At 64.9% G+C, this 24,800-nt stretch overlaps 1 protein-coding gene across 1 annotated transcript in view; it reads right to left on the reverse strand.

Moving 5' to 3' along the window:
• Positions 1 to 14,760: 14,760 nt before the first annotated feature.
• Positions 14,761 to 24,800, reverse strand: part of CASZ1 (castor zinc finger 1) — a gene marked incomplete at both ends in the record, with an annotated part of 40,508 nt that continues 30,468 nt past the window's right edge. The window contains 10 exons of the mRNA XM_084242714.1: positions 14,761 to 15,103; positions 16,015 to 16,137; positions 16,241 to 16,395; positions 17,662 to 17,725; positions 17,946 to 18,081; positions 20,087 to 20,913; positions 21,067 to 21,239; positions 22,194 to 22,358; positions 23,003 to 23,093; positions 24,460 to 24,528. Coding sequence (XP_084098840.1) covers positions 14,761 to 15,103; positions 16,015 to 16,137; positions 16,241 to 16,395; positions 17,662 to 17,725; positions 17,946 to 18,081; positions 20,087 to 20,913; positions 21,067 to 21,239; positions 22,194 to 22,358; positions 23,003 to 23,093; positions 24,460 to 24,528 — 2,146 coding nt within the window. The remainder of the gene's footprint in view (positions 15,104 to 16,014; positions 16,138 to 16,240; positions 16,396 to 17,661; positions 17,726 to 17,945; positions 18,082 to 20,086; positions 20,914 to 21,066; positions 21,240 to 22,193; positions 22,359 to 23,002; positions 23,094 to 24,459; positions 24,529 to 24,800) is intronic.

A 24,800-nucleotide genomic window follows, 5' to 3' on the forward strand; every position in this document is an offset into this window, starting at 1 on the left:
TGTCTCCACCTCCCACGTGTCCAGCCCTCCGGCCTGGGGTCTCAGGTGGTGTCGTCACTGCTCAGAACCTCACGTGTGACTTCCCTGTGGTCTCTCTTCCTGCCACCTGCATCCTGGGGACGACACGTGGAACGTTGGCTTTGCCTCCTTGCTGTCCCCAAAGAAGCCAGGGTTCTAGTCCCTGGGGATGAGGATGCCAGTGTTGGGGCGCCAGACCAGAGGCGCGCGAGAGGAGGGCTGAGGCTTGTTCTGAAGCACCCCCTGGCCTCTGGGCCTTCCCGCCCGCCTGCCCACCTCCCTGCCTCCATGGCGCCTCAGTGGGTGGAAATGGATGGAGCCTCCCGGTCCCCCCCCCACCCCCCCGTTCAGTGCGAGCAGCAGCAGCGGCCCCAGACAGGGAGCCCCAGGGGCAGATGGGCTGGACGGAGACCCGGCTGAGCTCTTGGGTGGGGTGCCGGCCATGCCCACAGCCCTGTTGGCCAAGAGCAGGCCGCCTGCAGCCTCAGTATCCCCAGGGCTGGGGACAGTTTTCTCCTGCCTGCGGGCTCCCGTGCAGGCAGGAAGGGATGGAAACCTGGGCCCGGAGGCCTTTTGTCCTTTGGGTCCCAAGCACTGATTTCGGCTTTTGAGGACAGAGAGTCTGGCGTGATTTCAGGGAGAAAAAAACCCCTCCCCAAAACGGCGTGAGTGCTGCCTAATAAAGGCAGCTGCTGGACGGAGGAAAAACAGCCCTTTGAAAAAAAGCCTTTCATTAGAAAAATAATGCATTTCATCCAAATAAGGTAAAAATATTTGGAATGGGGCAGAAGTGAGCGCAGGCAGCGCCTGTCAGGCCCTTTCTGGAAGGGGAAGATTATTAAGCTCAATTACAATGTGTTTTTGTAGCGTGTCTTGAGGAAAGCACTTGCCCCGCGCTGGGAGGCCCAGGGTGGCTCTGCTGGCCCGGGTGATCCAGCCCCGCAGCGGCTCGTGGGCTCCGCCTGGGCGGCCCTCCTGCGGGGGCCCCGCTGGTGCCCGGTGTGAGTGAGGCCCGGGGTCAGCCTGGCCAGGAGCCGGCGACAGAGCGTGCCCGGGCCCGGCCCTCGTCCACCTGGGTGTGTTCCGCGGTCCCGGCCCGCCCCGGCGTGGGGACGGGGCCCTCCTGGGGAAGGGGATGCAGGGCGTGCTGAGTTTGTACCCATAAATGCTGATTTCTTTTCAGATCGTGGAAGGCTCCCATCAGATAGTTTAAATCCTAATCAATGTAGAAGGGGCAGGAGCCCTCCGGCCCCCGCAGGTGCGCCCCTTTCAAATAAAACCGGGAAGCTCCTCTTCCGCCCGCGCGGCCTGCTCGTCTCCCCGCGGGGAGTGCTGCGCCTTCGCCTTCGGGGCGCGCACCAGCGGGGACACTGGGGGCGAGTTCTCTGGAGCCAGAACCTGCCTCACCGCTGCTTGCCTGCCCTGCCCCCCCAGCCCCGCTCCAGAACCCACGGGGAAGGGCGGGAGATGTCTGCCCACAGGCCTGCCGGCTGATCGGGGAGGTTACTCAATCCCTAGTGTTTCTTGTCTGTTTGTTTAAAATGGTTCCTGTCAGGCACCCAGAGACGCGCAGAGGCTCCCGACAGCGGGCTCGAGGTGCCAGTGAGGCCCGCAGGTGGCAGTGCTTCGGCCTCAGGTGCAGCGCACACCTGGGCTTGGACGCCGGTCCTGGCGGACCCCTCCTGCCCCGGCAGCGCCTGTGGCCCTGCTCCTTTGCCCGCTGGAAGCAGGCCCCCGCCCCCACAAAGGGACGGCTGCCGGCAGGCATCTCCGCGGGCACCCTCACAGGAAGCTGTCCAAGCTGGCCCTGCCCTGGGGGTCTCTTTACCCTTCGCACTCCAGCCCCCCGCGGCCACCCCCCAACTCCCTGGAATGGGGGATCTCCGTCCTGCTGGGGGACCGGCTGCCTGACTCAGGAACACGCCTTAACAGTCTGCTGCTGAGCGCCGCCGAGCTCGTTGCTGTTGAGAAGAGATGCGATCCCGCTGCTCGGTGAGCGGGACGGCCGAAGCGTTCCCCGACCCCGGCAAGTCCCGGGCAGCTCACGCAGGTGCCAGGGCCATGTTTTTAAATACACCTGGGAGCTCAGTGCGGGCCCCGCGCAGCCCTGGCTGGCCAGCCCGGCGGGGGCCTTCCCAGCGCTCCAGGTCCAGGGCACCCTGCCAGCCTCAGAGAGGCTCCGGCCAGGGCCTCGGGGTCCGCGTTGGGAGAACTGCGGTGTCTCCCTCCAGTGCTGTGGGCGTGGGGCTCTCGGCGGAGGTCTGGCTGCCCCTCCTGCATGGGCTACGGGCCTCCTGCGAGCCGCTCCCCGTCTGGCCCATCCCAGAGGGTGAGGTGGCTCGTCCCAGCTAGGGTGACACAGGCAAGGCCCCCATGATCCAGCCTGTCAGAGGGGCCTGCCGTCAGCCCTGTGTCCTGGGCCTCCCGCTGCACTTCACCCCCCGCTGCCCTCGGGGGCTCAGGTGGCCCGGGCACATGAGCTGGCCATGCAGGGAAGGGGCTCCCCTGTGGGGTTGGTGCAGGTGGACCGGGCGCAGGGCTGCTGGGACAGCTGCAGCTGCTGGTAGCACCGAGGCCTGTGGGTGGAGGGCAGGCCACCAGCTTGGCGTAAGCCTGTGCAGCTGGTTCTGGCTCTTTCCAAGAGGTTACAAAACTCTTGAATTTGCCCCAGTTTGGGTGTAGGAGCCGCACGCCACCACAGCTAATTAAATCCCAGAATGAAAACATGTTTTACTGAGCTTCCTACTGAGGCCAACAAGCCACAGGGAGTGTTTGGGGCCTGGGCCCACTCCACACCCCTGGGGTGGGGGCCCCTGTAACTGCAGGCCCCTCCCTCCGGGGGGCACCACCTCTGGGCACGAGCTCCTGACGAGCGTGGTAAGGGCGGCTCTGCTCAGCCGGGGCAGTGGGCTGGGCTGGGTGCGGCATCCTGTGCCGCTGGCCCTTGTCTCCCACCACCAGGTTCTTCTGAGGGGCATCCTAGACCCCGTGCCCCCTTCCCTGGGCCAGGCACAGAGCCTCATGACCGTCTCCCTGGGTCTTCGTCCCTGCCTTGCCCCGAGTCCAGTTTGGAAGCCGGTCCAGCCGTCGGCCGGGCCGGGGCACGGGGGGGATGGGTGGGGGGTGCCGCTGAGGTCCATCCAGGTCCAGAAGCGCCGGGGACGGGGGTCTGGCCAAGGTCCGCAAACTGTCCTGAGTCCTCACTGTCATGCCCCTGAGCCCCAGGAGCCCCTGGGAGCTGTTCCCCCAAGCCTCTGGGGCCCGCCTCTGCCCCACCCCCAGCAGCACCCAGAGGGAACCCTGTGGTCGCACCACCCACTCGCCGGCGAGGTCCGGGCTTGGCTCCCTGCCTCCCCTCAGGCCCCGCGGGAGGGCGGCCGGCCCACCAGGGCCTGTGAAGCTCCAATAATGGTTTTAATTTGTTGAACTTGTGTTTTATCCCACAAATTAGTCACTGTTTTATTTAACAGAATCGAGATATCCACAAACAATAGGCGAGTTCCAACTTGAACATTTTAATAAGACAGAAAAAAGTCTGTATTTTCGCGTCTGTTACAAACATATTTATGTAAATAGCCTGCGGGCTGCGTTCCAGGAAGAGAAGAAAGGCAAGGCCCCGCGCCGGGCGCTGGGAACCGGGCTTCTGTGGCGGGCAGGACGCGGGGCGGCCCGCGGGGCGCCATGGCCCAGGCCCCCCAGCCTCTGCTGCCCTTTCTTGCCCCAGGGTGCGCCATCGGGGGGGGACCCCCAGGCTCTTCCCTGAGGCCTGGAGGGAGCCGCCGGGTGCTGCAGGGGGCAGGTCTCCTGGGAAGGGTCACCACTGCCCCCCCTGCCAGGCCGCCACCGCGGGCACCCCTGGCGCAGGGCTGGTAGCCGCACACCCAGGAATCGGCCCCCTCTGGCTCTGCCCCTGCGCGCTCCGGGCGAGCTCCAGACAGGAGCCGAGCCAGCATCCGGATCGGATCCGGGTACGCGCCGTTCCCAGTCCGGGCAGGTCCCTGCAGGAAGGAGGAAGGAGCCGAGGGAGGAGGCAGAGGGATGACCCTGCCAAGCGCCTGCCCAGTAGCCCAGTGACGGGAGGGGGGGGTGCCGTGCCGCCTGCGGGGCCTGTGCCCGAGGCCAGGCTTCTGTGCCAGTCGGGCCTGCCCGCCGTGGCTCCTGAGCCGCTTTCGGGTCTCCAGGCCGAGCTAGGGGAGGTCACTTGGAGCCAGGCGGGACCCGACACCGCGGCCCTGTCCCAAGGGTGCGACCAGCCTGCCCGGGGCCGAAGGGCAACCAGCCCCCTCCCTCCCGGCCCTGGCACCGGGGCTGGCACCTGGGTCACGGCCAGCACTGGGGGCTGACTATGAAAATAAAGATAACTTGACAGATTTTTTTTTCCAGTTTTTATTGAGTGAAAATGTCAAACCTTGCATCAGTCATGCAAAAAAAAAATCAAATAAATAAAACACATATATTAAATTTCTAATAGCACTAAATTCAAGTGGAAAAATATTCAGTTCTTAATAACCAGGTGCCGAGGAGACCAGATTCAAGTAATCAGAGCACACGCTGTTCAGTTCGGTTTTCACGTTCTGCATTTTTGTCTCAAAACCTCTATATATCTCTCTCTATCTATATATGTATATACATATAGATACACACATCTGTGCATACATGGCATTTATATTTATATATATACACATACATAGTTATAAAACATTAAAAAGAGCATCGGTGGATCAAGCATTGTTTTCCCCACAGAAAGAAAATAAAACAAGAATTACACATTAAAATTCAAAATGAGCTAGCAATGGCTTATAGTCCTAGTGTGCAATATGAAGGTACAAAAGGCTAGACTTCGCACTTCGGCATCTTCTTCTTTTTTTTTTTTTCTTTTGATTTTGCTACATTGAAAAATGTTTTTTTCCTTTACAAAACTCCGCCCGCATGGTCTACGGTGGGGCGCGAAGTCTGGGCGAACCTCAGCTCAGCAGCAGCGGGGCGCCCACGGATTCAGGAGGCTCTGGTGGGGGCTGTCTGGGAGAACGATCTGCATCGGGTACACTCCACCTGGGGGTGCACTCCACCTGAGGGTACACTCCACCTGGGGGTACACTCCACCTGGGGGTGCACTCCATCTGGGGGTACACTCCACCTGAGGGTACACTCCATCTGGGGGTACACTCATCTGAGGGTATACTCCATCTGGGGGTACACTCCATCTGAGGGTATACTCCATCTGGGGGTACACTCCATCTGGGGGTACACTCCATCTGAGGGTACACTCCATCTGGGGGTACACTCCATCTGAGGGTACACTCCATCTGAGCTTCCCTCCCTCCCGCTGCGGTCAGATGGGCCTGGCGTTCTGGCTGTGGGCAGCCAGGAGGACAAAAAAGAGAAAAAGGAAAAAGGAAACCACTCCCCACCCCCCCACCCGTCGAGTCAGGCTCCCCCGACACTCTGGGGGAGCCCCGGGGGGGGCAGTCCCTCCCCAGGGGCTGGGCAGCCGCCCTCGTCCCTGTCACCTCCGAGCCCTGGCCCGGCGTCCCCCTGCGGGGGGCGGGGGGCTCCCACCCAGGGCCCCGGGGCCCCACGTTCTCCAGGGAGCGGGCATGTTCGGAAAAGGGACTCAGACCCCAAGAGGCGCCCCAAACAGGGTCAGCAACCAAACGGGGGGTTGGGGGGAAGCCCTATAAAGCCACACGCATAACCAAGAGAAAAACTCAAATGTTAAATGAACTACAACCCGCGTGACAGCGACAGTCCTTCCTTCTCGTCTACAAAATTCAAGTCAGAAGTTGGAATCACGCAGCTCCCGTCAGTGCGAGTGTGAAGACGGCGCCCCCCCCGCGGGGGCCCCGAAAACGCCCGCCCGTCGCCCGTGGGCCGCGCACGGGTCTCGGGGGGGGGGGGGGGCGCTCCCGGCCCCGCTTTCCTCTTTGCTCTCGGGAGGGAGGAACCTCCGCAGGGAGACGCTGTACGACTCGCGCATTTTTTCCCATTTTGAGGAGCAAAGCCCCGGGGCGGCCTCCTCCGCGGGGGACCCCGGGCGGCCCCCCCCCACCCGCCCGGCCCCGGGGCAGCTCCGGCGGGCCCTGCGGGGGTTGGGGGGGCCCAGCGACGCCCGCCAATTCCTTGAGATTCTCCGGGTCCCTGTCGAGCCCCCCCCCCACCCCGCGCCCTCGGACGAGGCCCCTCCCGGGCGCACGAGCCGGGGGGTCCCGGCGCGGCGCGGCCTCTGGAGGGGGGCGGGGTCCGCGCCCGGCCCGGCCCAGTCCTGAGCAGTGAGGACCCCGCCGGGCGCGGGGGGCCCGGGGCCGCCGCGGGGGGCCGCTCCCGCCGGCCTAGAGCACCTTCCGATTCCCTGAAGAAGACCGAGCCGCGCCGGGCGGGGGGCGCCCGAGCACCAGGGGGGGCCCCGCCTCTGTCCTGAGACGGACTCGGGGTCCGGAAGCACCGGCGGGGCGGGGCGGGGCGGGGCGGGGCGGGTCCCGGGGCGCCCCCGACGCCGCGCGGGCGCGGGCTCTGGACACGGGGCGGGTCGCCCATAAACACCGTCCCTCACAGAACCGACAGCTCCGGGGGCGGCGGCGCGGGGCGGGGGGCGCGCGGGCGGGCGGGGCTAGGGCGCGGCGGCGGCCGGGGGCGCGGGCGGCGCGGGGGGCGCGGGGGGCGCGCGCTCGGGGCTCCGCGCCCCCGCGTCGGGCAGCGACTCCTCGGAGTCGGTCTGCAGCTCGTCCTCGTCGTCCTCGTCGTCCTCGTCGTCGTCGTCCTCGTCGTCGTCGTCGTCCTCGTCCTCGTCCGCCTCCTCCTCGTGCAGCTCCAGCTCCTCCTCCTCGTCCTGCGACGACTCCCCGGCGGGCGCGCGGGGCGCGCAGGGCGCGGCGGGGGGCGCGGGGGCGGCTCCGGGGGGGTCGCCCGCGTCGCCCAGCGCCAGGCCCAGCCCCGCGGCCGCCGTCTGCAGCAGCAGCAGCGCGCCCCCGCCGTCCAGGCCGCCCGCGCCGTCGGGGCCGCCCGCGCCGTCGAGGCCGCCCGCGCCGTCGGGGCCCCCGCGCTCCTGCTTCTCGTGCTTGCGCTTGTGCGAGTCCATCTGCGACATGCCCACCACCGTGTGGCGGCAGCCGGGGTGCGTGCAGTGGAAGTGCGAGCACTTGAGCTTGTACTTGCAGTCGGGCACGGCGCAGTCGGCGCTCGAGCTGAACTGGCAGAAGCCCGCGGCGCTGATCACGTCCTGCTTGCCGTGGTGCTTGCGGTGCGCCGTGACCTTGGTGCTGTCGGTGCAGCGGAAGCGGCAGCGCAGGCAGTGGAAGTGCGTGCTGGTGCCCGAGAAGGGGCAGTCGGCGAAGTGGCAGCTGAGCGAGGCCTTGAAGCGCTTGAAGTCGTCGAGCACCAGGTTGTCCACGCGGTCGTGGTGCTGCGCGTGCTTGTACATGTGCGTGCGCCCGCAGAACTTGTAGCCGCAGTTCTCGCGCGTGCAGTGGTAGTGGGTGACCTTGAGCGAGAACTGGCAGGCCGCGTCCTTGCAGTCCTCGTAGAGGTCGAAGCGCCGGAAGCCGTCCAGCATCATGCCCTCGTCCAGCATCTTGCGGGACGACGCCGTCTTCCGCCGCTTGCCGAAGGGCGACATGTCCTCGATGATCCAGAAGCGCTTCTTGGCGCCGGAGGCCGTGGGCATGGAGATGGTGTTGCCTGCGGGGCGGGGAGGGGGCGCAGGTCAGCGCCCACAAGCTCGGGCCCCGCGCCCCGCCCGCCCCGTCGGGGGCCCGATTGCGCCGCCACCCGCCCCCCCCCCCCAGCCTTCCCGGGCCCTGGGGCCTCCCCGCCGCCCCTCCCCGGGGGGCCCCCCAGGCTTCCCCTCCGTCACCCGGGTCTGCCCGTGACCAGAGCCGGCGGCTCCGGGGGATGTGGCCGCCGCTCCCTGGCCAGTGGGGTGGGACGTGAGGACGCGTCCTGGTGCTAATTGAAGCTGAAGGGGGAATCTAGGTCGGCGGAGTGTAATTACCCGGGCTGGACGGGGGCCAGGACGCCGTCACGTGCCTGCCGCTAATGAGGGACGGCCGGGCTCCCCTCCCGCGGGCTAACCAGCTTCCCCGGCGGCCCGCCCGTCTGCGCCCCGCCAGCCTGCTCGCCGCGGGGACGCCCAGCGCCGGGGGCTGTTTGGGGTGTGACTCCCCGCCTGCAGCAGCACCTTCCCCTCCTGATACCAGAAGGTTCTTTGCAGTCTGAAGGTTTCCTGCCCCTAAAGGGCCGGGAGCCGGCAGCCGAGCAGCCAGGCCCACAGCAGGGTCAGCCAGCGACGGCGCCCCTCCGTACCCCAACCCCCAGCCGCTGCCCTGGGCTGAAGGCGGCCAGCACCAGGGCTGTGCCTCTGCGAGTTTCTGGAAGGCATCTCAGCCCTGACTGCAGAGCGAGGGGACGTGAGCCCTCTGGGGCCGCACGGGCAGCTGGGGACGCGTGGCCAACAGCGAGAGGCGTCCTCGGGTGGGCCATCCTCGTCAGCTGCTGAGATGGGGTGAGCCCCCAGGACTCCCTGGGGGTTCACCCCGCCTCACTGGCCATTTGGGGAACAGTTGCAGCCACCCATCCTCAGCAGGTGAAGGGAAGCCAAGGACTATGAGGGGGGCAGGGAGCCCGGGAGAGGCGGGTGGGTGCGGCCCGGCCCTGTCTGGTCTGACGCCACAGATCTCAGCGACAGAATGTCCCTGCACCAGGGGACCAGGGGACCCCCTGCCATTGTCCTTGGCTCACTCAGTGCCAGGCTCAGGCACAAATGCAGCAAGAATGGAGGGGAGGAAGAGGCAGAGGGGGGCAGGGGGTCGCCTAGGGCCGGGGAGAGCAGGGCCATCCCTGAGGGCTTCCCTGGAGGAGCCACCTCTGCCATTCAGCACTGCCTGGGGCCTGGGCCACCGACACCCCCTTCCTGCTTGGCTCCAGGAATGGGGTTTCTGGACCCTCCTCACCTGTGCAGGGCCTGGGCCCCAGCCACCTTCCCGGGAACAGCTTCTACCCCTCCCTTGTGCCAGCTCCCAGGTGAACCCCCAAGAGCAGGAGGGACAGGCTCTGCCCTGCCGCAGGCCTCGGGGGGGCGGGGGCGGCCACGGCCATCCTGGTCAGCTGCTGAGATGGGGTGAACCCCCGGGGAGCCCTGGCAGGCCACAGGAAAGGGTCAGGTGCTGGCCCACAGCCTCAAGGGCCGGCCGGGGCCGCAGACACTGCAGAGAAGGCGAGTGCGAGTTACCTGCGGCGTCCTGAACTAGAGGGACGTCACTTTTTACTGAAGGTGGAGTGGCAGTGGCGGGCGGGAAGCTGGGTGGGCTGCTGACGGGGCGGGGCAGGCCCCTGGAGGCGCTGGGCAGAGAGTATGAGAGACAGGCCGGAGAGAAGAGGCATGGGAGGGAGGGGAGGGGCGCCCGGAGGACGGCCGGTGAGAAGGCGGGGGTCAGGGGGGGCGGTGGAGCCACGCGGGCAGCCTCGTCACCAGCGGCAGCAGGAGGAGGAGGAGGAGGAGGAGGAGGAGCCGGGCAGCCTGGAGAGGGTGGAGAAAAGCAGAAAAAAAAAAAAAAAAGAAAACCAAAACAAAGAACAAACAAACAATAAAGAACCAAAATGAGAAACCCAATGGCCGAGCAGGTGTGGTGTGAAAATACGTGGACAGATGAGGAGCAGAGAGGTGCCACAGAGAAGAGAGGGTGCCCAGGAGAGAGAGGCGGGCGGTGCGGGAGGGCCTGGCGGGCCGGGGAGGGCCTGGCTGGGACCCTGGCGACAAGGGCGGCAGGGCTGGTTGGGTGGGGGTGGGCACCTGCCCTGGGCCCTGGGCCCTGCTTGCCCTGCCCGCCGGCCCCATCCTGGCGGCTCTGCTGCTTTATTCTGAGCGCTCAGAGAGGACAAGCCTGGTCCTCTCCTGGAAGCTGAAGCCGAGGGCAGGGTACTGGGAGGAGGGCAAGATGGCAGAGGTGGCTTCTGTGCCCACGGCCCGAGGCCAGCTGGCCCCTGGCGGGGCCGCCTTTGAGCCACCTGACCATGAACCTCCTATCCTGACAGGGGCCCAACGGGGCTGGGCCTTGGGAGGAGGGGCCTGGCCCGTGCGAGTAGCCCCCGGAGCCCGGTGCCCGCTCCTGGCCGCGCTCACCTGCTGCGGTGCTCTCGTTGCCCACAGGGGTGCTGGAGCAGCTGCGGTCCATGGTGGACGACTCAGAGGACACGGCGCCCGGGCTGCAGCCCGTGTAGTCCATGTACTCGTCTGTCTCGGTGTCCAGCAGGCTCGGGGGGCCCTGAAAGAAAGCGGGGGACCCTGAGCAAGCTGGGCCGGGGGCCGTGCCGCCCTTGGGGACAGACTGCCGCGGGACAGGTGGCGCCTCTGTCCGCCCCAGGCGCTCACCTGGGAGGGGGGCGCGCGATCGAAGTTCTTCCCCAGCATCCTCCGCATGTGCTTCCGGGCGTGGGACGTCATCTGGTGCTTGAGCAGGAAGGAGAACTGGCAGCCCTCCCGGATGCAGTGGAAGTGGCTGTTCACTTGGTTGTACTTGCAGCCTGTGGACACAGCCCCTCGGCGTGAGCCCCCAAGCTGGCCGCTGGTCAGGGCACTACCGCCCGCGGGCACTATGCTGGGCATGGGCAAGCGTGGCCAACGAGACAGACGGTGTGTGGCAGAGGGCACTCCCCTGTGGAGGGGCTCGGACCCCCTACGCCCACCCCCAGTAGGTCCTAGGCCACTTGCTGTCCAGTGCCCCTCGCCTGGCACAGAGGCACCTGACAATGGCCCGTCCAGGCTCCACACACTGAGTGGTGCATGGGCTCCAGGACCCTGTGCCCGATGGCCAGCCGCCACCCAGCAGGCCATTTGCCCCACATCTCCAGGAGGCTGGGGTCCCGCTGCCCCCAGACCTGGTTCAGATGCTGGCAGCCCTCCGCCCTGCCCCCACCACCCTGCTTTGCTCTGGGCTGAGAATAAATGGGGCTGGCGGATTGAAACTGTATCAGCAAAGGGCAGGTGAAGGCCTGCCCGTTGCCATGGCACCTGAGCTGGCCAGGTGTCTTATATCATCCCCGGGCTTTGTTTGGCCCAGCTACCACCAAAAACACCCAAAGTTGAGTAAATAACAGCAAGAGGGGACTACCCTGACACCTGTAAGCCGAGCCCAGGAACAGCAGAGGCCACAAGTGTTGACATCGGCTGCCATGGTTACCAGCCCTCTCCCAGGCCCTGAATTCTTTCTGAATTAACACTTGAAGGAAGGGTTTGTTTCCTTTCCTTCCTGGCAGTTGACAGTGAGGATCTCCCCCGCCCCATGAGGCCTGCAGCAGGCCCCCTCTGCTCCCCCAGACGCTGCCATGCCACCTCGGCCACAATAGCCTTGCCCGCAGCCCGTCGCCCTGCTGGATCTGGCTCCCTCCTGCCCTCCAGTTTGCCGGCTCTTCCTGGGCAGATTCCAGCCCACCTCTGCAGGCCCGTGAAAATGTGGCTCCATCAAGAGGCAGGAGGGTGGGCTCTGCCCTCAGCCTGCTGGTCCTGGAGCCCCCTCCCCATTCCCAGGGCAGGCTGGGACCGGGACGCTCCCGGGAAGCTCCTGTTCTGGGGCGGGGGGCTAAGCTCTCAGGAGCAGAGTTAACACCAAGGCATCTGCAGCCCCAGTTCAGGACCATTTGTGCACCTCCTTCTGGTCACCCCGGGTCACAGATGCCCTCCATGGGCTCATAGTCCCACCAGATCCCCAGCACTGAGCCTGGAGCCGGCCACGGGAGAGCAGGAGACCCTCAAAAGGCTTAAGCTGCCATTGCTACTACTCTCACCCCATCCACCCCCTGTAGCACGGAAACCCACACACAGCTCCTGAGCCAACGCATGAACCACGGTCCATGTCTAGTTGGAGGCGTGGAAGGAGATGCGGGAGCAGGGAGCCTGCTCTGGGAAGCCCTAGACTTATCAGCCGCCCTCCTGAAATGAACAGGAGGAGGAACTTAGTCTAGGCCCGGTCGTCTGATGACAAGGCCCCAGGCGTTTGCTGGGGGGTGTGGGAGGCTCTGAGTCACCCTCGCCCCTTTTTCTGGGTTCTCTGGGTATCGAGTGTTTTCCTACTTCGACAGCACGTGGCCTGACAGCTATGCTGTTTTTAACAAAAAATGGAGCCTCGTGTGCGAGCAAGAGGTGGGTGCCAGGAGAGGTGGCCCAGGCCGCTGGGGCTTCAGGGCCCAGCGCTGCAGCCCTGCCCACTGCTACCAGTCCCCCCACGCCCCAAGCCTGGCCGTGGGTACCTAGCCTGCCACACTCCTCACGCTTGGTGAAGTACTTGAACCCGTTGGCCGCCCGCCGCTCGGCCTTCTCGTGCTTCTTTATGTGCCACGGCAGCTTGGTGGTGATGTTGGTCACAAAGTAGCAGCCAGTCCGGAGACAGTGGTAGTGCCCGCGCATCCGGAACTCGCAGTGCTGCAGCAAAGGAAAGGCTGGGGTGACTACGTTGAGCTCCTACCTGCCCCAGGCAACTGCGCTGTGGTGGGCCCTTTGTACATGTTTTTCCACATTCAAAATCAGGGAAACACAATCTTGTAGTGACCTTTTTTACGTGTTGAGAAGCAGTATGTCTCTCGTCTCTTGACTAGAACATAATACCTGGTGTCCTTCCCATCTCTTCTAAGCCCACACTCAGAGCAGACATCACTAATCCCTCCCAGCACTCTTCTCTGACTATCTCAGACATCACTAACCTATCCAAGCACTCATCTGTCTGCCCAGATTGAAGCTCCAACTCCTGCTCAATAAGCTCTGCCAGGCAATCACTACCAGCCTTTATGGTGAATGCTGGCTCTCTGTCTTTCCCGTCTGGGGCATGGACAGCTCAATTTCTATCTGCCCAGTGGGCCTATTTTAAAGTTCTAGGCCATAGGGAAAGGCTTTTGCTCCCGATGGGCACAGTGATGCCAAGTGCACAGTGGCTACCCAGCACTTAGTCACCACTAATGGTTAGGGTGACACAACAGGCCTCACCAATGCACCAATCTGGAACCCTGCCCAGGGGCGCAGAGGCAGAGAGCATCCTTCCCAGAGTCTGGAGAGGCCCACTTAAAACGGGCATGACAACCAGAGTCTGCCTGGAGGAGCGGACCTGGGTACTCCCCTCCCTGCCCCTCCCCAGGCCCGCCGCCTGCCGCACACTGACCTGGTTGGGACAGAGACACTGCAGGGAGTAGTACGCAAACTGATCCCGCACATTCACCAGGTTGTTGTTGGGGTTGATGTGGTCCAGGCAGTGCGACTCAGCCTTGCCAGAAGTCTTGCAGACGTACTTGCAGTTCCCAAAGAGACAGTGGAAGTGGAACTTGTTGGCATACTTGCAGTCTGTCGCCAGGCAGGGATCGCTGGAATGAAACCACAGCCCAGAAGGTCATTGGCATTCCCGTGGCCCTCCCCACCGATGTGCTGATGTTTGCTCGTGCTGGGGTTCTGCTTCCCGGTCTCCTGAGGTGGGAGATGGCCCCTCTCGCCCCACAGGACGAGTCGGCCAGAGGAGACTACAGATCCCAGCATGCTCTGCTGCCTTCTTTTGGGAACTGATGGTGCCCAGAGCACTGCATGCTGGGACACGTAGTTTCCAAGGCCACACCTCAGGATTATAGATAAGGATGCAGCAATAAACTTCTGGGATATGAAAATAAAGGATGATGCTGCCAGCCCTGGCAGGATGCCAGTGAGGGCTTGGCGGGCCTGGCATGGGCAGTGCCCTGGACTGGCTGGTTGACAGGGTGTGGATGGGTGGGCAGGCCTCAGGGTGCTCTGCGACCAGGGGCCCTGGCCGAGGGACGTGTGCCTGGTGTAGGGTCCTTGCTGAGGCTCTCAGCCGCTGGGCCTTTGGGGTCCATGTGGGGCTTGGGGCGCCCCCCCACCCGGGGAACCTCCCCAGCTGGCTGAGTGGTGGGGTGGGCGCAGGCCGCCACAGGCCAACCCCATGGCGGGTCTTCCCGGGAGCTGCAGAGCCCGGCCTCCCGGGCCCAGGCGGTGCGGTGGAGCTGGGTCCCAGCCTCTTCCTGGCGGGTGGGCGCCTGCAGCTGTCCCCGAACCGACCCCATCTGGGAAAGAAGGGGGCTGCCACTCCGGGGAGGGGAACCAGGAAGGGGAGCTGGGGGAGAGACAGAGAGGAGCGCAGGTCCCTTCCGTGCAGGCCCGGCCCCAGGAGCTCAGGAGGGAGGACAGCGGCCACTCCGGTGTGTGTTCACATCCAATTTATTGCGTTTATTGAGAACAGGAAGCCGCACACGTAACGATACAGAGTCGCCGTTCTCACCGCGAGGAGCCACCACCGTCCAGAGAGGAGGGTCCCGTCCACCCCTGAGAGCTCAGACCTCTGCGCAGGTGGCGCGCCCCCCCTCCCCCCACCGGGGCTGCTCGTCTGCAAAGACTCAGCCAGGGGCACGAGCCCCAGACACCAACAGGAGGCCTGGAGGGAGCTGCAGTCCCTCCGCGGGGGGCCACCGCTCGCAGCCCCCGGCCGGTCCTCGCGGTGTGGCCGCTGGCTCTGGGGCAGTGGCCGCTACCGCCGCCACCTCCCCGTGCCCCCACGGCCGCCTGCGCCGGAAGCAGCAGGGGGTCTGAGCAGCAGCATCTTTGGCTAGAAGGACATCGCCTGGCGCCGGGCGACTGTGTCCCCGAGAGGCTGGGACCGCCAGGGCTGATCGCAGGGCGAGGCGCGGGGCCTCCTGGCTGCCCTCACTAGCACCTATCCCGGGACGCGCGGCGGGCACGGGGCTCCCGGCTCATCGAGGGACTCACTTCTCCTGGAACTGGAGGAATCCGGGTTTGACCTGGGGCTTGGCGTTTTCTAGAGAAGTCGTTGCCAAGGGCGAAGTGGGCAGGTGAGGCACTGACGTTGGAATCTGAGGCATCTGGGGTATGGTGGAAGCCAGCTGCTTCCAGGCGAGCAGGGTGGGGGTGGAGGGCACCGTGGCCGGGCTGGGAGCGAGCCCCTCCAGAGAGGAAGCCGTGGCCGCGGTGACAGGAGGTGCCGGAGGGGATGAGGGGGCCAAGGAAGGTTTGGTCTCAGCGGCCGAGGCTGGGAAGGCCGCCTCTGTGTTTCCTTTCGCTGCTCCTCCCTCCGTCCGGAAGTGGAAGCTGCAAGAGGCACAAGAGTCTCAGGTGGAGTCCAGAGGGCCTGGGCAGGGCGGCCCTACCCCGGTGGGGCGCCCTGGGAGGGAGGGGTCCTGCCAGTGACCTCGTGTCCCTTCCGTGGCCCCAGCACTAGGCCCTCAGGCTCCCTGAGATGCCAACGGGAGAAAGGACGGAGAGAGAACTGCCGTGTCCTCTGTCCTGAGCCGAGTTGGGATCCCGGCCAGCCCCTCAGTACATCTTCCTGCTTGTGACCTTCCCGATGCTCCGGTCCCGGCAAGAGGGGAGGCTGGGGAGCAGGCCCTGGGTCCTGAAGCCCATCCTTCCAGAACCTGATCAGCGATTTCAAGGTGGGGCTCAGCACTTAAAGGTGGCGCTTCTGCAGACCAGAAGCGCGAGGAGAGGCTGGCCCGGGGCCGAGAGCAGTGCAGAGCTGCTTGAAATGTTTGCAAGTTCTGGGTTCAAGTAAAACAGGGGCTGGGTTCGCTGCTTCTCAGCTCGATGGGATTTACAAGTTAAGGCCATTATTTTTAGGTCAAAGAGAGCCTCTCCATGTACTGTGGCTTGGCAAGGCCTGCACTAGGGGCCCAGCCTCGGGTCAGAGTAGCTCCCTCCAGCGGGAGGCACCGGCGGTTGGGCAGGTGGCTGCAGCGGCCTTGGTGCCAGAGCAGCTGTGGCTCAGGTTTTCCAGGTCAAGGTGGGGTCCAGACAACCCGGCTAGGGGCTGAGCTGGTGGAGAACAGGATTTCACCTTTTGGGAGAGCAGCACCCTCTGAGAAGAAGCAGTTTAGCTGCTGTGGCCTGGTGGGAACAGCAGGCGGGTCCACCCTGCAGGGCAGCTAGAGCCTGTGCAGCCCTCAGCCCCACCCAGCCCACAGCGGGGCTGGGACGACAGCACCCCCCCAGCCCCCACTCACTTGGCATGCTTGATGGCCCCGTCCAAGGTGCTGAAAAGGGCTCCGCACTCCTCCACCACGCAGTGGAAGTGGGCCTTGTGAAGGAAGTCGCACTGGGCGTCGCAGAAGTCCTTGGTGCTGAACCTGGCCAGGGGGACGGGCTGGTCAGAGGGTCCCTGAGGCTCCGGTGTGGCAGGGTGGGTTGAGTGGGCACCCCCGGCCCCCGCTGTCCCCGGGAGCCCCTCACCTCCGAAGGTACACCTTCCAGGGCTCGGACAGCTTCTCCTGCACCAGCGCATTCACGGCCTTGCCAAGGAAGGGCGAGGACTCCAGCGCGGGGCTCCCCTCTACTTCTGTCTTGATATTCAACAGGTTGCCGAGGTTGGGGTTGCCCTGAGACATCTGCAAGGGGGACAAAGACTTGCTTGGGGCTGGGGGGCCCTCAGGACACAGATGGGCTGCCTGGGGGCAGCAGCAGCAGCTCGGCTGCCCAGGCCGTCGAAGCACCCCGACCACTGTGTGCTGGCAACAGACGAGGGAGGGAGGCCTGACCCTGCCGGGCTTTAGCACTAAAGAGTCCTCTCTGAGGGGGCGCCGCCCCAAGCCCCAGCGCTTCCAGGCTGCTCCACACCAACCCCTCACTGCTGGGACCCGTCACTCGCCGAGGCTGAGGCTGGGGCACACGCTCCAGCCCAGCCGTCTTTCCCCAGACTTCTCGGCTCCCCCGTTATTTTCCTGCCAGAAGGTTTTCAAAAGAAGTGCAGGAGGAGGAGGGATGGGGGGAACCCCTACGAACTCCTTGAGAACAAGAGAAGGAGCACAAAGGAGGAGAGAAAGGGAGGCAGGGAAGCTCCAGGGGTGAGATAGAGACAGGTCTGGGGCAGGCGAGGGGGGCAGACGGGAGGGAGCCGGGGAAAGGCTGGCTGGGCCCACATGGGGTGCAAGCCAGCGAGGGGTGCAGGGGGCAGGGGCCTAGACAGGAGAACAGGAGAGCAGGCCCGCAGAGGCAGAAGGTGAGGACACGGGCAAGAGGGCAGCGGGAGGCCCCCTCCCCACCCGGGGCCCTTCGGGGTGCCCACCCCACGGGGTCCGGACCAGGCCCGCTCCCTCCAGTCACTTGTGTACAGGAACCAAATTAATCTTGCCGTAGTCAAATTTATCATGTGAAGGGGGGAAATATATTTGAGATGATGTATAATTTACAAAGACCCTGCATTATTTAAAATAAATATTCCAGAGCGACCTCTGCGCAGGCGTCCGAGACCATTACTCAAGCCGGAAAGTGGAAATGGATGCTGGGCCCCCACGGTGGCCCTCCCCGGCCCTCCTTAAGCAAACAAAAAATATATATACAAAATAAATAAATAAAATTAATAACGAAGAGTGAGAGAAGTTGGAGGGCTCCGCGAAAGCTTCCGGAGCCCTCCATCTGAGGGGAAAAAAGGGTGTCAGAGGCTGGAATATATTTCTTCAGCCAGTTCATTAAATTAATTTGTAAGCAGTGGCTCTGAAATTATATCCGATGAAAAATGGCCTCAAAATTTAAATGGTACAAACTCATCTTATTAGAGGCAAAACATTAAAAAACAAACACATCCCCCCACCCCCCAGCGCAGCTTTAATTTCTCTGGGTGGGGGAATGCGAGGCGTGTGATGGATGGTTCTTACCTTATTCATAAGCGAGGATAAAAGAGATGAATTTGCCGGGACTGCGTGGCCATTTGATTCATTGCTGGAACACACAAACCACGGGGCTCCAGCTCGGATGTGGGGACGTGGGTCTGAGCCCACAGACGCCCCCCCCCGCCCCCGGCCCCTGGGGGGCGGCCCACCCACTCTCCCTGCCCGTGGGCGCGACCCCTGGCAGGAGGGGTCGGGGGTCAGCGGCATGGGCGGGGTCTGGGCTGAGGGTGCTGTACCCACAGCTCCTGCGGGGCCCGGCCTCGCCTCACCTGGCCTCCTTCACCGTCAGGTCTAAACTCCGGTCCTGGGAGGCCTCGTGGGGGCCTGGGGCGCCAGAGTTCTCGCTGGGCTCCTGCTTCACCGGGGCCGGGGCGTACCTGGCAGCGGCGGCCTGTTGCCCACTTCCTGTAGGGGAGGGAGAGAAGACGGGGTTAGAGGGGCTGAGGGCTTCCTACGGGCACCGGCCGGAAGCCCCTGGAGGGCGGGCAGGGCCCCGGAGCCCCGGCTGCTGGTCAGCACGTCCCCCCACTGACATGATCGCTTGTGACGCTCGTCCCTCGGTGGCAATTCTTCAAGTGATAATTATTGCAAAATTATGTCAAAGTTGTCCTGGCTCGGGGCCTCCTGGAGGAGCAGGGCGGGAGGCTGGGGAGGGGGCCCGGGGCCGGGTGGGGGGGCCCTTCATTTTCTCCACCGACTGTCACAGTCAATTTGTGGGGCTGCCGCTTAGGCTTTTATTAAAGACTCTGTTAATGCTGAGGGAAAGTGGCAGATCCAGACTGGGAGCTGCGCCCCCTCCTCGGTCCCGGCCCACTGTTGCCGGGGCGACGGCCCGGCCTTCCTCTGAGCACGCCTGGGAGGGGCAGCTGCCGTGCCAGGGCGCCGGCGGCCAATCAGAGCGGCTCAAACTCTGTGACCTCGCCCGCCCGGCAAGTCGCCGGGGCAGGGATGTGAGGCCGCCTGGCCCGGGCGGGAGGGCGGGCCGAGCCGGTGGGGTGTGGGCGCGTGGGGGCGGCCCGGAGCCCGGTGGCCAGAGGACTCGGAGGCCCAGCGAGCGGGGCCAGAGAAGTTGCTGACAGGAACGTGTCCACCGCGCCTCTCTCCGCAATCCCCAAGTGACTGAAATATTAATCTGCCCCAAGGCGCTGCCGCTGACAGAGGCCCACTGCACAGACAGCAAGTGGCATTTTATTAAAAATAAAGGAAAACGGCCCCCTCCCCTTCCCTTGACCTTTCTTTTGGGGAAAGGAGATTTTTCTCGTGAAAAGACGTCTTTGACAGCCTGGCCACCCAGCCCAAGGGGGCCCGGCCGGGGGCAAGGCCCGGGAGAGCCCCTCTGAACCCCCACATGGGAGGGGAGGTGGGTCACCCAAGCTGCTGGCGGATGCGAACCACCCCCTGTGAACAGGGCAGTGCTCAGAACTCGGAGCCCACATTCCAGCAGCTCCCCAAAGTCACTGTGCCAAGTCGCCAGGGAGAGAGGACCCCTCACCCCTGCCAAGCGCTGGTGATTGAACCCCCCAGTCCTGCCTGGTCTGCAGCTGGTCTCGCCGGGGAGCAGGTGCGAGGGCACAGGAGCCAGGCCGCTGAGGGCCTCGCCAGCCCCTCGCCATGTGCCCAGTGAGCACCCACCCCTTCCACAGCTCCATGGGGGCTCGGGGTCCTGGCACCTGCATGGAGCCCGGCCCTCTGCAAGCGCAGCCCCCAGCAAGCACCATGCCTGGAACAGCCCGAGCCCCAGGGTGGAGCCCTTCCCTAAGATTCCACTTGGCTAGGCCCGCATCGGGGAGACAGGGAGGAGTGAGGCGACCAGAAAGAGCCAAAACCCAGAGGAAAAGGTAGAAAGGGTAGAAAGCGTGAGGAAGGAGGCTCGTCCCCCACGGTGAGCCAGAGTGGGGTGATGTGGCCCCGGGCGCTGGCCACTCTGCCAGGCCGGGCAGCTAACCTTCAGGCCACCAGCAGAACCCGGCCCTCCACCACGTGGCCAGCGGCCTCCGCCCCGCACAGAAGCACGAGCACACCCCGGGCGGCAGAAACTACTGGACAGCCTGACCCCAACCAGGCGCGAATCCCCTGGGGGGCCCTCCTGTCACTAAGGGGGGGCCTCAGGGAAGCTGGGGGCTCTGAGGCTGCTCCCGTTGAGTGAAAAAGGTGGGGGGCAGGTGGCTGTTCCAGGAGGCTGATAGACCAGACTATCACCCCAATTCACAGAAGAGGAGACGGATGAGCTGCCTGAAGGGCACAGCCCAGAACGAGGGACCCCAAGTAGGAAATACCCAGGATGGGGAGCAGGGGATTGGGGTCCCTCTTCCGAACACCCTCCCCGCCCAGCTCTGGGCTGTGACCTGAGGACAGAGGGCCCCGGGGGTCTGCATGGGGCTGGCCTCCCAGCCGGGCCCAGTCTGCTCACCTGGGTCAAAGGTGGCAGAGGGCTTGAGGGCGGCTGCGGCCAGCCTGGCCATCATGGGCGAGATGAGGCCCTTGCTGGCAGACATCCTCTCCATGATGGAGGCAGGGGGCACCGGGAGGGAGGCGGCGGCAGATGCCGAGTCGCCGGCTCCAGAGGCGGCCAGAGCGGGCGTGTCGGGGTTGGCCGAGGCTGCCGGCCCGGATGACATGGCACCCATGAGGCTGGGGGCGCCCACGGGCAGGGAGGCGCTGCCCCGGCCGGGAAGGATGGGGAAGTAGGGTGAGGCGGGGGGCAGGCCCGAGTTGGAGAGGGCCAGTGCCAGGGGGATGGAGCTGGGCAGGCCCTGGGGCAGCAGCCCGGGCAGCTTGCTGTTGGGGGGCTTGGTGGCGCTGGGCACGGCCTCGGTGGCAGCCAGGGAGGCGGAGGACTGCTGGCTGGTGGGGGAGGCGCTCAGGCTGGAGTTCTTGCTGCTCAGGGCAGAGAAGTCGACCAGGTCGTCGTTGCTGGACTCCTCCTGCTCCGTGTCCTTGGCGCCCAGCAGCGAGGGCGGCAGCCCCAGCACCCCCGAGGACCGGACGTGCCTGCGCTCGTGCTTGCGCTTGTGCGAGGTCATCTGGCTGGTGGAGGTGAAGGTGAAGCCGCAGCCCGCGCGGATGCAGTGGAAGTGGTTGGTGGCCTTGCTGTACACGCAGCCCTCGTACTTGCATTCTTCGTACTTGTAGAACTTCTTGAAGCCGTCCTTGGCGTAGGCATCGTCCTTGATGTGGTAGCTCTTGTGCTTCTCGATGTCACACTTGTTCTTGAAGGTGAAGGTGCAGCCGGGGCGCCTGGATGGGATGCGGGAGGCTATCACGGGGCCCCTGGGGGAGGAGGCCCTGCCCTGCTCCCAGGGGACCCCGGGAGGCAAGGGCCCCCAGAGAGGAGACCGGGCTGGACACCAGGGCCCCCCCCCTGGAAGAGCTGCCTGCCGCCCCGCTCACCTGCAGTGGAAGTGCGTGGTCTTCTGCCCGTAGAACTGGCAGTCGGCTGTGCCACAGTCCTCGGTGGCCCGGAAGCGCTGGAAGCCGTCATTGATGAGCTGAGTGTTCTTCTTGTGGAAGTTCTCGTGGGTCATCACGTCCGACGTGCTCGTGTACACCTTGTTGCAGCCCACCTGTGGAGCCAGACCGGTGGTCAGGGCAACGCGGGGTGGGCGCCCCTGGCACGGGGTCACGGCTGCCGGCCCGCGGGGGCCTGGCACCTGCCAGCACCCAAGTGGGGCAGCTGAGAAGGTGCACCCAGGCGCCCAGGAGGAAGCCTCCACCCGGCCCCAGGACCAGGGTGGTCTGGTGCTCCAGGGCCGGTGGTCTTCAGGTGCCCTGGCCTTGCCGCTCAGGCGCAGGAGCCCCGTCCTGCAGGAGGTGGTTTGGACTCACACCTGTGGTGCTACCTGGGAACCCCTGGGGTGGGCAGGGGCCAGCCCTAGGGCCTGGCGGTCATCTTCAGCCCAGTGACTCGGTGAGCGGACAGTTCCTGGCATGAGGCCCGCCTCACCCCACCCTGGCTGGGCCTGGGCAGGCAACGTTGCCATATTGAGTAAAAACCGGTGGAATCTGAACACCCCTGAGGTCCGCGCTGTGCCAGTGTCTGCACCATCTCAGAGCCCACAGAGCAGCCCCCCTCGCCTCCGGGCCCAGGTTGTTTCACGGAGGCCCTAACAACCCCCGACAAATACCGGGGGAGGCACGGCGGCTGCTCCCCCGGGACCTGACACCTTGAAAAAGCCCAGACTCTGCGTGGCATTAAAACAAAGAATCAAACAAAAACCTCCTCAGGAACCACTTGCAATGCTGCTCTTGGTGTTAAAGCCTGAAAAATGTCGGTCTGTATAAACAGCTCACTGAATTTCGCCCACACCAAGTATGGCCATGGGGAGAGCCCCACCCTGGCCCACCGGCCTGCTGTGCTCAGGCTGAGCCCCCAGCCCGGGGTCCACCCTCGCTGGCCCGGTCCCGGAACCAGAGCAGAGGGTCCTATCTCCCCGCCCCCATGCCTGGGTGGTGGCTTGGGTAGAGGCCTGGGGCGGCAGGCCAAGGCCTGGGGGGTCCGGGGTGGCGGGCTGGGGCACCTGCATGCAGTGGTAGTGGGTGCTCTTCCCGTTGAGGTGGCAGCCATGGTAGTAGACGCTGCAGTCGTCCAGCGGGCTGAAGCGCATGAAGCCGTGCTGCAGGGAGTTGTCGCGCTTCTTGTGCATGTTGTAGTGCCGGATCACGTCCTGCTTGCTGGTGAACCTCTGCGGGAGAGCATCGGGTTGGCAGGAGACCGACCGCCTGCGCACCAAGTGAATGAGGCCAGATGCCAGCCCCCCAGGCCTCCCTAAGTAACCCTGTTTGGGGTCGAGGCAGCCCGGCCTGCCCCCAGGCCAGCATGGTGGGCCTTGGAGGGAACAGCTGGGAAGGTTCCAGAACCAAAGACCCTTCCCTGACCTCCCAACAGTCGTGTCCAGGACGATGGAAGATGAAGGCAGGGGCTCTGGTGGGTGACGGTGCGTTCTGCCTGTGCCACCTCAGCTCTGCCAGGCTGGGGTCCCTGGAGGCCGCCCACGCTCCCGTCTCATTCACCAGCCCTGCTCTCACCAGCAGGCAGCTTGGAATGTAAGTGACCATCTACCAGAGCCTGAAGGTTCTCGTCATAACCAACCCCATACGTAGAGCCCCGGAAAGAGCCCGTCAGACTCAGACACGGCAGCGGCACTTCTGGCACCACCCTTGGGCCCCAATGCATCAGCTCCCCAGGGTGAAGGTGGCTGCAGGCCCCACTGTGTCCCATGGCAGGGACCTGGGCGCTAGGGCAGGCTGGTAGTTTCTCCTGACTCTGCCCAAGTTCAGGAGGCCCAAGCAGAAGCGAGCGCCCGTCGGCGGCCGGCTGCGGGCGTACCTGGTAGTTGCACTCGGGGTCCAGGCAGTGGTAGTGCTCGCGGTACTGGTAGGCGCAGTGGATGTGGCCACAGTGCTGGCTGCCCGAGAACCTGCACGGAGGAGGGTGGCTCAGGCCCCGATGCCACAGCCCAGGAAAGGCTGCTGGGGTGCAGGGGTGCTGGGTGGGGATGCGGAGGGGCACGGGAGCTGCAGGGGTGAAGTCGTACAGCCCTGAGAGGGCCTGGGAGGGCCTGGGCCCACTGGGGCTCGCAGGCTACTAAGCCGCAGACCCGTCCTTCCTGCCTTGGGAGGCAGCGCCAGCCTGGGGGCCGGCCCCGGGGGGCAGGTTAAGCGGGGCCAGCCACAGCTCAGAGCAGAGGCAGGGAAGAGGCGGGGTGGGGGTGGGGGTGGGGTTGGGCAGGCTGGTGAGGGCCTCCACCTCCCCAGGCGGCCCTGCTCCTCTTTCTGCAGGTGCCACCCCCCCCCCCCACCCCCAGCGCCGGACCCTGGCCTTGCCAGCCCTGGACTCTGTTGCTGGGAGGTGTTAAAGGGCTCGCTCCATCCTGGGCTTTCCTGACACTTGAAACAGTCCAGAGTCATGAATTTTTAAAGCACGGCCTGCTTGGCTCCCGCGGCAGGGAGCACTCTCCGCCAGGGGCCCCGTGCCACCGGCCCGCCGTGTCCCGCGACTTCCCCGGCCTGAGGTGGCCTGGCCGGGAGGTGGTTCTCACAGCCGGGTGACGGAGCCCCGGGCCCCCCCGGCAGGGAGGGTGGTGGCCAGCCTGCCCTGCCAAAGATGGGGTGGGCTTGGGAGAGAGGGAGAAACCCCCTTGCAAGAGGGAGAACCGCTTGCAAATAAATATTTAAGCTGAAGCTGCCAAAAGGGCCATCTGCTGAGGCACTAATAATGATGATAATAATAATAATAAAGAGAGCAGAGCAAAGCTGAGAGACGGAGAGGGACGGGGGAGGCGGCCACGGCAGAATCGGGAGCATCAGCAGAAAGACAGATTCCGGGGCCCGGCTGCCCCCTCGGCCAGGCAGGATTTGGGGGCACTGGTGGCGGTGGAGGTGCTTGACCTGCCTGTCCCACTGCCCCCGGCGGTAAAGGGGCAGCTGGGCCTGCACTCAGACGGCGAGGGTCACACAGGACCACGCCCTCCCTGATGTCCCCGATACTCCCCGTGGCCTGCAGCACCCCGGCTCCACGCGGGCGAGCTGGGGAGGGGGCCCAGCACCCAAGTGCCACTGCGTACCCCCTGGCACCCCGGCCCTGCCTGGGGCATAGTCTGGTGATGTGCCCGGGCCACATCACAGGAGCGGAGTGTGGGGTGCCACGGGACAGTCCCTCGGGGACATGGGGGCAGAACTGCGTGGGGGTGGGGCGCAGTCAGATGGACATGGTCTTAACAGCCCCCGGGCCCGCCCGGCGCCCCCCACCTTCTCCCCACAGCAGCCGCCTCCCCAGGGGCCTACCTGGCAATATATTTCTGGTAAATGTTTACATCTTCGGTGACAGCTGGTTTATCTGTGGGCAGTCCGTTCCTGGCGAGAGACACACGGGGCACAGCCGATTAGCCGACCAGGGCCTCATGCCCCAGGAGCGTCGGGGGTGCAGCTCCCCGCCCTGGGGCCTGGCCCTTCTCTCCCTCGCTCTGTAGTGTTCTGAGGTGCTCAGGACGGGACCAAGAAGCCCGTGGGCAGAGTTAGCCCAACTCCAGCCAGGGAGGACTCCACTTGGGCACAGGCCTACAGTCCAACGGGGCAGGAAGCCTTGGAAACGGGGGGCCTGGCCCCGCCCTCCCAGCCCCCCACGA

This window comes from Talpa europaea, assembly GCF_964194135.1.
Source record: "Talpa europaea genome assembly, chromosome: 9".
Taxonomy (NCBI): domain Eukaryota; kingdom Metazoa; phylum Chordata; class Mammalia; order Eulipotyphla; family Talpidae; genus Talpa; species Talpa europaea.